The sequence below is a fragment of the Henckelia pumila genome, unplaced genomic scaffold (assembly GCF_033568475.1).
Source record: "Henckelia pumila isolate YLH828 unplaced genomic scaffold, ASM3356847v2 CTG_461:::fragment_3, whole genome shotgun sequence".
Classification (NCBI taxonomy): Eukaryota; Viridiplantae; Streptophyta; class Magnoliopsida; order Lamiales; family Gesneriaceae; genus Henckelia; species Henckelia pumila.
The window spans coordinates 11,831,016-11,845,895 of NW_027331831.1; the positions used below are offsets into that span (position 1 = coordinate 11,831,016).

Below are 14,880 nucleotides of genomic sequence, written 5' to 3' on the forward strand. Positions count from 1 at the left end.
TGATGGTGTAAGCTCATAGAAAAACATTTTTACAACTAATAAAAGAATGAAGCAATGAAACGCAGCAAGTACCCAAATCTAAAGGCAAACAATACTCTACTCAGCTATACCTTCAAAAAAACATAAAAATGAGGAAAGGAAACAGAGAGCCAAAAAACAAGTGATATATGTTTGAGTTTATTTCATCACTTGCCAATCAAACGCCGTGTGCGTTGATTGGCGCCTTTCACTCTAGAATTGAGTTCATCAACGTCTTTATCAAGGTGATCCAGGGCCTTGTTTTGCCTGTTGAGTTCGCTTCCCATATCGACCGCCATGCCTTTTAGTTCACCTAATATATTGCTAAGGTCCGAAAGCGCATCATCCTGTTTTTCTTTCTCCAGCTGTAAACAAGGCAATACAAACTATTTACTTGGCGAAAAGGAGAGGGGTTGCTGAATCTAACTTGACACCAAGTCACTACTAAAAGCAGGATCATACATGAAACTTGGAAATCGCCCATCACTTCGGATGTTATATGATACCAATGGTGTATGTGCACAATTCATGAAATAAGAAATGTACCTCAACTTTCTGCAGTGCATTAGTTGGCTCCGGAGGAGGTGTACGCGAGCCACGTTTATTGGGTGCCTGATCCAAGCCCAACTTTTCTCTTTGCTCTGGGGTGCTTCTTTTTCCTGTATCATTATCATCTGAAGAGAGCACAAACTCATCATCATCAATGAATGAATCTATGAATAATTATTAAGGCAGACGGAAGAAACCTTTTGAAGTTAAAGGACCATTGATCGCCCTCGTCTTCTTTGGCTTCCATGGCTTCGAAAACATGCCACCAAGATTATTCAACAATTTCTCTCCCTGGACAAACACATTTTCATATGCTTAAAGAAACCTTAATACAAAGGTTCGATGATATCAAAGTTACCATACCCGGCTCAAATCTCGGTCCATATCCACAGCCATCATGTGTGTCCTGTGAATTTGCTCACCCTGCTGGTTCAACATGTCCAATGTCCTAGTAGCATCTTGTCTCATATCCTCTGCAATCTTTAAGCAACTGTTCACCGAGTTTGTGGTCTCCTCAGCCTGGTTCACCGCGTAGCTCTCCAGTTCTTGAACTGACATTTTATCGAAGTCCTTTTGCTTGCTTGCGGAAGGCGGCCGCCTCCCAAAAAAGTCATCATCATCATCCGGTGTCGGGAGTATGGGCTCCGAAGATGTTCTTCTAGATGGTATAACAGTGTTTTTCTTATCCGATTCGGTATCCGAATCAAAAGGATTGGTAGGATCTACTGATGTCTGTCGTGGGGGTTTGTTGTTGGCCGGCGATTTTCTGAAGCCAAACATTGTTACAAACTATTTATCACCCAAATGTTTTGACCAAAACTTGGCTCCTGCAGACAGAAGATTTTCAAGATGATAGCCAACGTGTAAATGAAATACAAGAAACAATCTTGTAATAGGCTCATCACACACACAATTTGCACGAAGAAAGAAGCAAAAATTGTGACCCCTTTAAGCATAATTAATGGATCGTAAACACACGAAGCCTCCAAATTTTTTAACGCATGACATTTTCCGATTCAGTAATTAATAATTCACGATATGAAACATGAAACGGAGATGACATCTGTAAACAAAACACAAAAAAATATATCGAGGAATCATAGCATTAAATCCCATCTTTACATAAATCGTGCCCTCCCCACTAATTAATTGCACATAATCTAAAGATTCTCGAGCAATTAATCCCTGAACAAGAATCGAATTTCTAGAAAATCTTTAACAGGATCTGATTCGTCACTGTATTAAGAGAAACACATGTCTGCTCCCTTCCCAGAAACGAAAAGACAAAACATGGAAGCAAATTAAGAAATCTGAGTAAACTAACGCAGAAATCTGCCGGAAATTACCTGATTGATGAATTCACAACAAAAGGGTCTCGATGAATTCAAATAACATCTGGCTGGGAAGAATAAATTTTGCTTTTGAACATGGAAAAATGTTCTTGAAATTGCTGGAGAGAGGGAAAGAAAGACAAATAAGGGTTTGTTTCCAGAAAATCAATCAAAGAAAAGATTGTGAGATTAGTTGGGATTTGTCTGTGGAAAAGGTATAGAGAATTTCAGAGGCGCGGCGGATAATGTGGCGGAGCCATTTTTTGACCGTTGAGCTTCATTCCCTTTTTAATTGGTGATATCTGGCAATTTCAAGTTACTTCTCCGTGTGTGTTTTAACTTTTAATAATATGCAAAATGTTATATATGCAAAGAGTTTGCAAATTTGGATATAAATTTCATTCGAAAGTATAATATTATTCTTACATTTTATTAATAAAAAAATTCAAAATTACATTTAAGATATTTTTTAATTTTAAATACATTTTATAATCCAATATATAAGTCTCATTGTACAAATATGTAGCATGATCCTAATAATATATGATGATGTTTTGCTAAACCGGGTGCCCAGGCTATCAGTGTAGCAAGGTGGGCCTAACGAGTTCACCGGGCTGGTAAGGATGATAAGTGATACTTTTCTCCTAGGTAGATGTGATCTGCATACAGGTAAAATGCAACAAAAGCACGTTAGTGGAACGTCGAAAGATTTTCCGGCGGGGTCACTCCGATGCTTAAGTCAAATTTAAAAATAGAGTGGACTTAAAAGAAAAATGAATATAGTGCTTTTTGAGATAAAAATGAACATACCTCTACTGATACTTGTGACCAGATATTTATAGGCCTTGGAGCGAGATAGTCACTCCGCAATTTCAGAGTAGTGGCCACGATCTGAGTCGTGGTTGCAGGGGTTGCCCACGTCTATCTGTTACGCATGATCAAGTCGGAAGGATCGTGTCCATGGCAACGTGGGGGTCATGCCCCCTTAAAAATAGGTGTTGACCGGGTAACGAGGTCTTGATTTTTTCGGCCTCACCAATCCATCTGAGATGAGCTACTCCCTTGTTTTCGAGCTACCAGTCCGACCTCGTCAAGCCTTACTTACTCTCTTACAAGGGAACAGCCCTAATGCTCTTGCCTTCCCAGGGCCCTGATACCCCTGGCTTTCCAGGGTAGCACCACTCCTTCCTAAAATAGTTGGGCTAAAGCCTTGCTCCCTGTCCTGACTAGCAACCCCAACACCCTTGTATTTCCGTAGCCCTGATACGCCTGACTTCCCTGGGTATTTCCAATATATATTACTGACTTCGCACATGAGTTGTCGTCTGTGTGATATATTACATAAATATTATGTTTTGCATATACTTTTATGTCTTAAGTTTATTTATGATATTTTAAAAATTAAATATGACATGAAATTTAATGACATGATTTTTTTTTATGATTATGAAATATATAAATTTAGCACTTTTATAATTAAAATATGAAATATAATCAAGCTGGTCACAATAATGGCTCGAATGGGCTTTCCTTGGTCGGAGTAATTTTGAGTTTTATGATGGTACTCCTCTGTTTCGAAAAAAAAAATGCAATCATGACTTTGTTATTTAGTGACGAAGTTTCTTGATATTCGAAAAAATAAAAAAGTTAAAGATATGAAAGAATAACAATTTAATAAATAGCACATAATTTTTTTATTTTAAAATGAAGAACACAATTGTAAATTATAATGAAACGTTTTAAGAGTAATTTTGGGAATTTTTTAAAAAAACAGTTTCAACAAAAGTTAGTTATATCAAGATCTCTTTCTTTATTTAATAGTATATAGATATGAGGTTTACTAAAAATTCAATTGACCCGTGTATCTATACTATACTATTATATTAAGCACTAATGCTTGAGAGTCTGAAACTAGCAATTTTTTTTATGTCTTTGTTGTAACACTTTTAAGTACCGAAAATACCCATATCAAAATTTTAAAAATATCAATTTATTATTTAATTAAATATATCATAAAAATCGTCAATGTCGTATAGCTCATCTGACATCAAAGTCTCAAATTTAAGACGAGATTTCAAATTGAAGACCCAATTATAAAATCCCATCCCTCAACTCAAAAATATCATAAAAATCTATTTTATTAAATTTTTGAGTTCCAAATCTAACATATATCTTATCCTTCTCACACGAGTATTATATATACAAGCCATCATGGCACACGCGATGTGTGTCCCGTAAATATATAATTTGATAAAAATTCTAACTTGATTAAGGTATCGACCGAGAAAATTTGAGTTTGATAGAGATAAAAAAAAATGTGAAGAAAGAAAGTTAGAGGGAAAACCAATGAAAAAGTGGGAGGAAATGAGACATGAAGAAAATTGTTTGTTAGTTAATGATGGGTATGAGGGTATAATGGGTAAATTTTAAAAAAATACCATGACACCAAAAACAGTTTTTATAACCTACGCACACTTAATAATATAGTAAAGTAATAGTAATATAGTAATATAATAATAAGATAGTAAGATAGATACATAAATGATTTTTTTGATGGTATATACATTTTTTTAGAAGAAACCGAACCCTCCTCCACACACACATACATGCATCCACATATATACACTTTCAAATCTTCATTAAAAAAAAAAAACCAAATCTGTTGCATGTTTTTAATTCGTGTGGTGGGTTAATAAAATTTTTAAGGATAAAGAATTGAAATACATGGATCACAGAATAAATGAACTTTCTAATCATTATGAAAATTGGAGTCAAAAGTTGAATGGTAATATATATATGAGTGATATATCTTATTGTTTTCACTTATAACCATCATATCTAATATCTCCACCTTGTCGAATTCTAAAATATAATAAATATACACTTGTAGCTCAAAATTCTTTATTGCTTAAAATTAAGAAATAGAAAATGGATACAAAGTGAATTTGAGAAATTAAATAAAAATTAGTGGATGCAATCTCTAAATAATCCCTTGATTTTCCTCTTCAATGACAATTTCTTGATAGATTTGAATTTCTTGAGTATTTGATCTTTTTGGAAGACGATTTGATGTCCTGAGATTTGATTTGATGTCTTGATAAAGTTAATTCGATGGGTTAACACCTTGATATCAAATTAAACTTCAAAATTTGGAAAGAACACGATGAACTCCTTGAATCGCGACTTCAAATTTTTTATCTTGAATTTGATGAAGAACATGATCTTCTTGAATTTGATTTATTTGTTGAAGAACATGAACTTCTTGAATTTGATGAAGAACACAATTTTCTTGAATTTGATTTATTTGATGAAGAATGCAAGCTTCTTGAATTTGATGAAGAACACAATCTTCTTGAATTTGATTTATTTGTTGAAGAATACGAACTTCTTGAATTTGATGAAGAACACGATCTTCTTGAATTTGATTTGTTTGATGAAGAACACAAACTTCTTGAATTTGATGAAGAACACGATCTTCTTGAATTTGAATGAATTTAAGTATATTTGAAGAAGAACGCAATTAATCTCTTGAATCACGCCTTAATCTTCTCGAATTTGATGATTTTGAAGAAGAACGCCTTGAATTGCGCCTTGAACTTCTTGAATGTGACTTGAGAGAAAAATCTTGAATTTTTCTACTTCTTTGCTTCAGTCTTCTTTGTTGTGTTTATTTTTTGGTCATCTGCCCCCTATTTATAGCTGAAGGATGCAAATTCTTACCATTTCGATTTGATGAGGTGTCGCAATTTGATTGGCTCTTCCTGATTTATTTGGTGATTATCTTTCATTAATCACAAGATTTGATTTTAAATACTAAAAATATTAGTATTTTCTTCTATTTGATGCAAGATTTGATCTCAAATACTAAAAATATTAGTATTCTCTTCCAATTTGTGCAAGATGCAATCTTGATTTAAAAATCTTGATTTGATCACAAAATATATTAAAATATCAATTTAATAACTATTTATTTTTTAGGAATTTAATCTTTCTAAAAATAGCTAATTGTTTTATTGATATTTAATTACTTCGTACTTGCCATATTTGAAGGTTGAAAAATTTAATTGTCTACAAATGCCCCCTCGAGACTTATTCACAAATGATTTGTTTTTGAGTGAATAAGTCACGATAATTTAGTTGTTGCAATTTCTTTGAGGTTTCACGAATCCTAAATTCAAATTTAATTCCCTCCAAATTTTTTTGCATCCATATTTTCTTCTTCACCAAGCAAGCGAAAGATAAAAACTTTTATTTTCCCTTCATGCATCTTCTTTGGATGATTTTTTTTTCTTCCTTATATTCATATCCATCATCGAAGCGACGGATCATTGAACAAAAGGCAATACAAGACAGTACACTTCAATTATTTGACGAATTTCATTACATCAAATGATATTGAAAGTGTACTGAAGGCATTCTTTTCCGGAGTAATCATAGGGTTCAGGCAGTGCAAATATACGACCCCGTGTATGCTTCATTATCCACATAAGATCGAGATTCCAACATTATGAAAACATTTTGAGAAGCATGGTGTCCACTCAATAATAAACTATTGACTTTTACATTGTGAACCATTTACATATTCTTTGTTGGGCCTCTCCATTGTCAGACATCTATATGATGAAGTCATTCAAGGTGCCAAAGAATTCACCAACATTGATGAAGCAGATATTTAAATTTTTTTTCTCAATCTTGCGGCTGCACATCACATACATCGAAAGGTGGGTCAGGTCCAATCAACTCAAGATGGTGGAAGCGCATAATTTGAAGGCTTGGTGATTTGAAGAAGTGAAAATAATTCACTTTCTTGAAGAGACAATGAGGAATATTTTCCAGTGTTCAACCACTTCATAAGATTGAGGAAATACACTATGATTGAAAATATTTCTCCTTTCGATGATGACGTTATCAAGAATTTGAACACGTCAAGGATCCATCTTGAAGTTGCCTAAAAATACTTGAAGATTTTTTTTTTTTTGCGATCTTTTGATTGTGTTTAACTTTCACTGAAAATATAAAACATATTAATATTTCATGTGAAAAGAAAACAACAAGTTCATGACTGTACTCAGAATATATCTAAGTTGCCTACGTACCCAATATAGGAATCATGTCATAACGTAGTTCAAAAAATTGATTGTTTGAGATGGGGGGGTGCCGTGTACAGTTTATACTCATGCGGGCCAAAAGTATCTATTTCTTAACCACCCTAGACTAGGTGGGGATTTAATATTTTAACCACATAAAATACCATAAGTGGGAGAAATACAGTTTAACCACATGAATTCACTATTGGTGGGGACATAACAGTTTAACCACATGTAATACCTTTGGTGGAGCACATAACAGTTTAACCACATGTAAGACTTTTGGTGGATACTGTTCACAGTTTATACTCTTGTGGGTCAGGAGTATTGGTGAAATACTCATCTTCTTTCTTGGATTTTTGTGCTTCTCTTGCTCTATGATATTCTTGAGTTGGAGGCCCTTCTGCTCCACTTGTAGTTATGCTCAACTCCATGTCATGAGCTCGAGTAGCTAATTCTTCAAATGTCTTTGGTTGGATTCCTTGAAGGATATATCGAAGTCCCCAATGCATACCTTGGATTCCTTGAAGGATATATCGAAGTCCCCAATGCATATCAATTGAGCATGCCTCCAGATCAGTGTACCAATCAAATGCATTCCCTTTTAGTGAATGAACAAATTTCTTGACTAGGTAATCTCCGTATGTCCCAGCATTGTTACACGTTTCAATGAAATGAGCCACATGTTGTTTTGGGTTTTCTTTGCCATCAAATTGTTGAAACTTTGGAGGTTGATAGCCATTTGGCATTCTTAAGTTATCAATCCTTTGTAATATGGCTTGGCATAGGTGAGAGATGGCTTGGAGCTTCCGTCAAGTTTTTCTTTGATAGTACCCATGATGAAGTCTTTTAACTGGTCCATGGAAACTGACTCATCAGATGAAAAATGTAAGTCTTTAGTTTGTTCATTTTGTTTTTTCTTCAATGATGACTCAGTTTCATCATTAATTTCATCTTCTTTGTCCATGTAACTTGTATAAGTATGATTTATCTTGTCCATCAACTTCATAATTTGGGAGTCTCGTTCTTGAACATGTTTTGCAAGTCCCTCAATGGCCTTTGTCAAGTTTGCTATTTGATCTTCTAGAGTTGTGTCATTTGTCACCATCACGCTTTTTATGTGAGAGTTCGGATGGGTCTCAAGGAAATGAGTTGCCTCCGAAGATATTTGTAATTTCTTGGACATACTTCTCGTGATGACTCCAAGACTTCCAGTAAACTTCATTGCAGAAATCTTCATGCTCGAGATATTTTCATAGGTAGACATGGTGGCTTAAAACTTTTGGTGAAGAGAAAAGATGAAGGGTAGAGATGGTCCCACTGGGCGTGCCAAAATTTGTAGCTCAAAATTCTTTATTTCTTAAAATTAAGAAATAAAAAATGGATACAAAGTGAATTTTGAGAAATTAAATAAAGATTAGTGGATGCAATCTCTAAATAATCCCTTGATTTTCCTCTTCAATGACAATTTTTTGATAGATTTGAATTTCTTGAGTATTTGATCTTCTTGGAAGACGATTTGATGTCTTGAGATTTAATTTGATGTCTTGATAAAGTTAAATCGATGGGTTAACACCTTGATATCGAATTAAACTTCAAAATTTGAAAAGAACGCGATGAACTCCTTGAATCGCGACTTGAAATTTGTTATCTTGAATTTGATGAAGAACACGATCTTCTTGAATTTGATTTATTTGTTGAAGAACACGAACTTCTTGAATTTGATGAAGAACACGATCTTCTTGAATTTGATTTATTTGATGAAGAACACGAACTTCTTGAATTTGATGAAGAACACGATCTTCTTGAATTTGAATGAATTTAAGTATATTTGAAGAAGAACGCAATTAATCCCTTGAATCATGCCTTGATCTTCTCGAATTTGATGATTTTAAAGAAGAACGCCTTGAATTGCGCCTTGAACTTCTTGAATGTGACTTGAGAGAAAAATCTTGAATTCTTCTACTTTTTTGCTTCAGTATTCTTTGTTGTGTTTTCTTCTTGGTCATCTGCCCCCTATTTATAGCTGAAGGATGCAAATTCTTACCATTTCGATTTGATGAGGTGTCGCAATTTGATTGACTCCTCCTGATTTATTTGGTGATTATCTTCCATTAATCACAAGATTTGATTTTAAATACTAAAAATTTTAGTATTTTCTTCTATTTGATGCAAGATTTGATCTCAAATACTAAAAATATTAGTATTCTCTTCCAATTTGTGCAAGATGCAATCTTGATTTAAAAATCTTGATTTGATCACAAAATGTATTAAAATATCAATTAATTAACTATTTATTTTTTAGAAATTTAATCTTTCCAAAAATAACTAATTATTTTATTGATATTTAATTACTTCGTACTTGCCATATTTGAAGGTTGACAAATTTAATTGTCTACAACACTATTACTTAAAGTGAAACTCCAAAGTAATTAATTTTGATATGTCGTGAATCCTTTTTTAAAAATTCAAAAATATCATTTACCACCCAACTTCATTCCACATTTTTTTTCTATCCTATTTTCTCTAAAACAATTTCAATTTTTTGAAATTGATTTATTGGGAAAAAATAAAAAAGAAAAAAGAATAATTCAATAGATGAAATTTTAAATATATATCTTAATTATTTATACATCAGTTTCATAAACATAGAATAGATTTCAATAATATACACGTGAAAGAGATTGATTTGAAGATAATTTCTTTTACTTCTATAAACCACAAAAATATATTAAAATCTATAAATTTGAAAATTTTCCGTTCAACCATCGTGTTGTTGATTATGTCCTATGCTTTATGGCTTCTATCCCAGCTCTTCCCGACTTTGGCTCATAAGCTCAAGTTTTAAGTGACATTTGGAGGTATTTACTATTTATTGTGTTTCGATAACATTTATTTTCTAATTAAATCTAAGAAAAATTAAATTAAACTAAATATAACATTATAACATTCGAAGATATCTTAAGTTGATGATATAAAAATTAATTTAACCAAATATTTTTTTTATATAGATGTGATATCAAATTCATACAAAAATTACAATGATTTGAAAATACACTTTTTTTTAGAAAAAAAAAGAAAATTCGTTTTTATTTTTTTGGAAAAACAAAAATCGAAATGTTAAACTTAGCATTGGTGTGAGTGATGTGACGCATATGACCACAAACTAATTAGACTAGTCGTTGGGTGTGGGCCCAAAAGCGATCCAACATACCAGATAAGTGATAATGGGCCCATTAACGGCCCAACTAATTTCGCAGGAGAATACGGATGAAATGACACAAATAGGTCTTCATATAGGTTTCCTATTTTGGTAAAATTCACTAACCCTACAAAAGTGGTGATGGGCCAATATTAGGCAAATATATGCACCTATTTAATTTTTTAGAGTTGCCTATGTCTCACAATTAATTTTAAAGATGATGTTTGTAGCACATTCATTTAATATTTGATATTTTACAATCTTGATTTGATTTTAGAGAAATTTATATAATTTATAAAATTTATGACTCAATCCCATATGATTGACTTGCTATTTAAAATCACCACACCACTCTACTAAATAGTTTTCCCATCATATCACCAAATATTTAAATAAAAAATATAATATTTTTTTTGAAAGAATCCATCTTCAAAATTAGTTGGCTATTGACAAGGAAAATGTATCAATGACTTGCCATTGAGGATAACATTATTGAAAATGCCCAAAAGTCAAACTACAGTGTTAATGGATGAAGGTTCAAAACTTATTGCTATTTGTTTTTTAAACCAACCCTAATAGACCCTTTTCAAGGATGCAAATTCGGTAAATGTAATGTCATTCTACACTAAGATTTTCACCCGATGCAACATCCATCTACAATGCGTTGGTCATGGAACTCACACATCGTATGATTCACCGACTGAATTTCATCCGATGGATCATAGCGTTTTCCTTGCAAATTCATAGAGACATATAGCAAGGTTTTAACATCATCATCTAATTAATTGACCAAACCACGAGAATTAGTGGGGCTTTTGGCCTTTCTACTCACCATCAAACATACAACTTTATAAGCCACTTGCCATTTGACTTAGTGGCATGTTATTCTAAAATTTTGAGAGTGTTGAGTTCGAAATCTTTTCTATAACTATAGTGAAAAACGAAATATCCAAGTTTATACACAAATTATTGCCTCAAAAGTTTTTGGCATACAATAAAAAATATTTGAAGCAATGAGTAAAGTCGTGGTTCGGTTCCAAATACTCCTACCCAAAAAAACATTGATCAGCAAATTCAAATTGGATTATATTATATTGTTTTCCACAATTCATAATAAAATAATGGTTGGTTATCATCATTATCTTTCCCTCCAAGAGATTGTCCTCTTGTGAATATAGAGAGGTGCTTGCTGACCCGACGGCAGTGGCTTTAATAGCAACAAGACAGATTATGATGTAAGAATTGTGTGGGGGGGTGGCAAATAAGTGCTGTTTTTTTTAATATATGATGTAAAATTATATGTACTTCAATAGCAAACTTGAAAATTTGCAGTGGATCATTTCTAATGAACACATTTTCTTGAAATTTCATCATATTCCCCAATGTATAGTGTACAAAAGATTTAACTTTTTTTCCCATGTTGGTGACTTCTATTCCAATGCAAGCAAGCAAATCAAAGACAAAATTCAACTTCCTTGCCAAACACTTTGAGGTTCACCTTTTTGTTGTCTCCTCCAATTGAATGTTTACTAATAAGGTTTCACTGTTCTCTTGTGAAGAACAATGAATTTGATGATAAAAAAAGGACAATCATAATAGTTCCTCAACTAAATACAAGAAGCCAAGATAACAAACAAAATGTGGCTGAGGGAACCAAAGAAGGTCTGGTTAAGAGCAAGGATTTGAAATTCTAATGAAGATTGAGACTTGTTCAGCATCTTCAAATTGAATAAAAGGCGAGAAAATAAATTTCGAAATAACATGAAATACCTCCATGCATATAAGGTAATCTGAGCTTGCTAAACTGAAATCTGTGAACTGGCTAACTAGCAAAATAATATCTTCAGGTGTCGATTTAGTACTTAAAACGAAAGAAAGTAAACTTAAAGAGTCTAGAGTGCTGGTGTGTATGCTCTTGAATCATTAAGCAAAAAATGGCATGAAATGATTAAACATGAAGTGAAACAAGCCAAGTGCATTCTGAATAGCATCCTTGAACTTAGCAAGAGCGTCTTTATACACCAAAATCATCTGAATTTTGACTTGTTGCCTTGTTGCCTTGTTTATCTTCGATCAAAAGAACCGGCCTCGTCCCTCATCATCATCTTCCTCGGGAGCAGGGAGATTGAGATCGAGCAGATTGTGAAGCTCGGTCTTCTTTCTTCGACTCTGATTCTGAGTTTCATCGTTGGAGATCATAAAATGTGACCTCTTGTGGCCGCCTAAGGCTTGACCATTCTTAAAAACTCTGTCACAGAAAGGGCAAACATGCCCTTTGTTCTTTTTAGGATTAATCTTTAGCTGAGAAGAACTCTTAGCACTAGGTTTTTTGCTACCAGTTGTCTGGAAGTCGGTAAAATCATCAGGAATATTTTCGCCGCTTTCATATCTTGATTCATAGTACGCGTTGCTCCTCTTGTGGCACGGTCTGTGCCCTCCAAGAGCCTGATATGACTTGAAGGTCTTTTTGCAGTTGAAACATTCATATTTACTTCTCTTCTGTGAGTTACAGCACTCTTCACCCTCTATATTTCTGTTTTTCATCGACCTGATGGTTTCATTCCATGATTCTGGATCTTCATAACTATTCTTTCTCTTTCTTGATTCAATCCTAGCAAATTTTGATGCTATTGCAGAATTGTCATACTCATTTCCCTTGCTAAATTCATTTCTCAGTTCTGTTCTAAAATTCTTGATTCTATTCTCGCTCCTCCCAAACTCATAACCATACTCCTCAATCCCTCTTCCAACCGAGGAATCAGAGTCAGCCTTAGCACATTCATCCAAGAAATACCCAGAATCCGAATCCGCCATTTTAGCGATTTCAACGTTCAAAGAAGTATCCTCCAACTTCATATCCCCAATATTCTTCACTTGAGGAGTTTCCTCACCAATGCAAACGCCATTTGTGCTTTCCCTTTTACCGAATCTCATGTCAATGGAAGAAGACTTTGTCTCAAGAACAACAGAATTGTTATCAGAAGATTCCACAACCGAATTGACACCACCCTTGTTCCCAGAATCCTTGGACAACAACATTAAACACATAGCTACTTCCTCTTGATCTTTTCCATCAATCTCAGAAACAGATGAAGAACCATTGTTAGCTAATGAAAATGAAGGAGACTTAACATCAACTTTCTTGCACTTCTTATTCTTCGATGATCTAGTTCTCAGCCTAAAATCATCGCCTTCTTCGGTATCCGAATAACTATCAAACGCTAACTTCTGACTCTCACTAGTCCAAGAATGATCATCCTTCAAACCTCTATCCTTCTCAGAGTGGCAAGCCATGTGACCGCACAATGCTTTCATCGATTGAAACCCTTTACCACATTGCTTGCAAACTCTCTCTTGTGCCAGAGGAAAAGTGGAATCCACAGCCCTCCAAGTTTTCCTAGGATTTTCTCTTAACCCGTAACTAGACTGCCCATTTCCAAATTCACCAGCCTTTGATTCTGACATGATATGCTGCTGCACCGCAATGTTGGCCTCAAATTTTTCATCAAAATGAGACGCATTCGCTATCACATGAGACCTCATATGACCACCCAGTGACTTCCCACATGGGTACCTCTTGTTGCACGACTTACAAACAAACCTCAAATCCTGATCCTCCTCCATCATATAAATGGATTCGCACACAAAAACAAGAAAACCCAACACCAAAATCAAATCAAAAAACAGATACCTGAACTAAAACACTAAACCAAGTAACGAACCTGCATTTTCTTGATCTACCACAGCCCTAACACTTGAACAAACAGAGGAACCGAAAAAAGAACACACCCCAGATCCGAAAAACAGCAAGAAAAGCACAAAAGCGAAGTCGGAAAGGCTCAAATCTGAACTACGAAGTGGGGGGGTGCACAGATCACAAGGAGTATACTGAAGAATCAAACTTTTTCAGATGTGACAGTTTTTAAGGAAGTAAAATCACGACCCAACACGCAAAGAAAACAATCTTGAACACCACATCTGCGTAATCTCCCCCACACAATACAGAAAATAAAAAAGAAAAGAAGGAAAGAAAGAAAGTCGTGCGTATTAATGCTCCAAGATTTCCAAGATTTTAATGTGGAAAAAATCAAACTTTTGAACAGATGGGTCGCTAATGATGGCCTTGAACTAGCCTTAACCTATCAAGATAAAGAACCAAAACAGAAAACAAGGACTCTTTCTTCCCCATTTTTCTCTCCCGCATATACATACACACACACCCTCTCTCTATATCCACCTATTTCTTGTTTGTGGGTGTCATAGTAGGAGGAGAATTCCATGCATGGAGGCAAAATGTGTGTGAGAAATATAGATTGGAATTAAAAGAGGGGCGGCACGTGTTCTTCTTGGAGGAGAGCTCGTTGATGCAATATCGGACGGCCAAGATCTTCTGGATTCATGGCTCCGCAAACGCCAAATCCAAAAATCCATTGATTTTTTTGTTTTTCCCCATAATATTAGCAAAATTATGTAACTTCCAATGTTTTATGAACTAATTAATGGCTTGCTTTGTATTTTGTTCAAACGTCCACACCAAACCAAAGGGACCTAATTCTCAGCTGTTATGTGTTGTCTTATTCCAATTCCACCCCAGTGCCGATTGTTTAGTTGACATCGCTAGACTCGACGCTATGAGTTAGTTTGAGGGTTTATTCAATATGCATTGAAAATAGCGGCCTCGAGTTCTTTTGTC

General features: G+C 34.3%; 2 protein-coding genes across 2 annotated transcripts; both read right to left on the reverse strand.

The window, feature by feature from the left end:
- Positions 1 to 4: 4 nt before the first annotated feature.
- LOC140871900 (putative SNAP25 homologous protein SNAP30) lies at positions 5 to 2,178 on the reverse strand. Its single transcript, XM_073274644.1, has 5 exons — positions 1,914 to 2,178; positions 931 to 1,394; positions 765 to 858; positions 565 to 692; positions 5 to 383 (listed from the first exon to the last, which is right to left on the reverse strand). Exons 2-5 carry the CDS (start codon positions 1,345 to 1,347, stop codon positions 186 to 188), a joined length of 837 nt encoding a protein of 278 aa, XP_073130745.1. The 5' UTR covers positions 1,348 to 1,394; positions 1,914 to 2,178; the 3' UTR covers positions 5 to 185.
- Positions 2,179 to 11,972: 9,794 nt separating this feature from the next.
- On the reverse strand, positions 11,973 to 14,551 carry LOC140872108 (uncharacterized). The gene has a single exon (XM_073274855.1). The coding sequence runs from the start codon at positions 13,812 to 13,814 to the stop codon at positions 12,261 to 12,263; it is 1,554 nt and encodes a 517-aa protein (XP_073130956.1). The 5' UTR covers positions 13,815 to 14,551; the 3' UTR covers positions 11,973 to 12,260.
- Positions 14,552 to 14,880: the final 329 nt, after the last annotated feature.

What these genes read in the sequence shown, in the direction of transcription:
- LOC140871900 (XM_073274644.1), bottom strand. Translation starts at nt 1,347, where the DNA reads ATGTTTGGCTTCAGAAAATCGCCGGCCAACAACAAACCCCCACGACAG. An exon ending in TGGACCGAGATTTGAGCCGG is followed by an intron (nt 859 to 930) that starts GTATGGTAACTT and finishes GTGTTTGTCCAG; the next exon opens with GGAGAGAAATTGTTGAATAA. An exon ending in ATGCACTGCAGAAAGTTGAG is followed by an intron (nt 384 to 564) that starts GTACATTTCTTA and finishes CCTTGTTTACAG; the next exon opens with CTGGAGAAAGAAAAACAGGA.
- LOC140872108 (XM_073274855.1), bottom strand. Translation starts at nt 13,814, where the DNA reads ATGATGGAGGAGGATCAGGATTTGAGGTTTGTTTGTAAGTCGTGCAAC.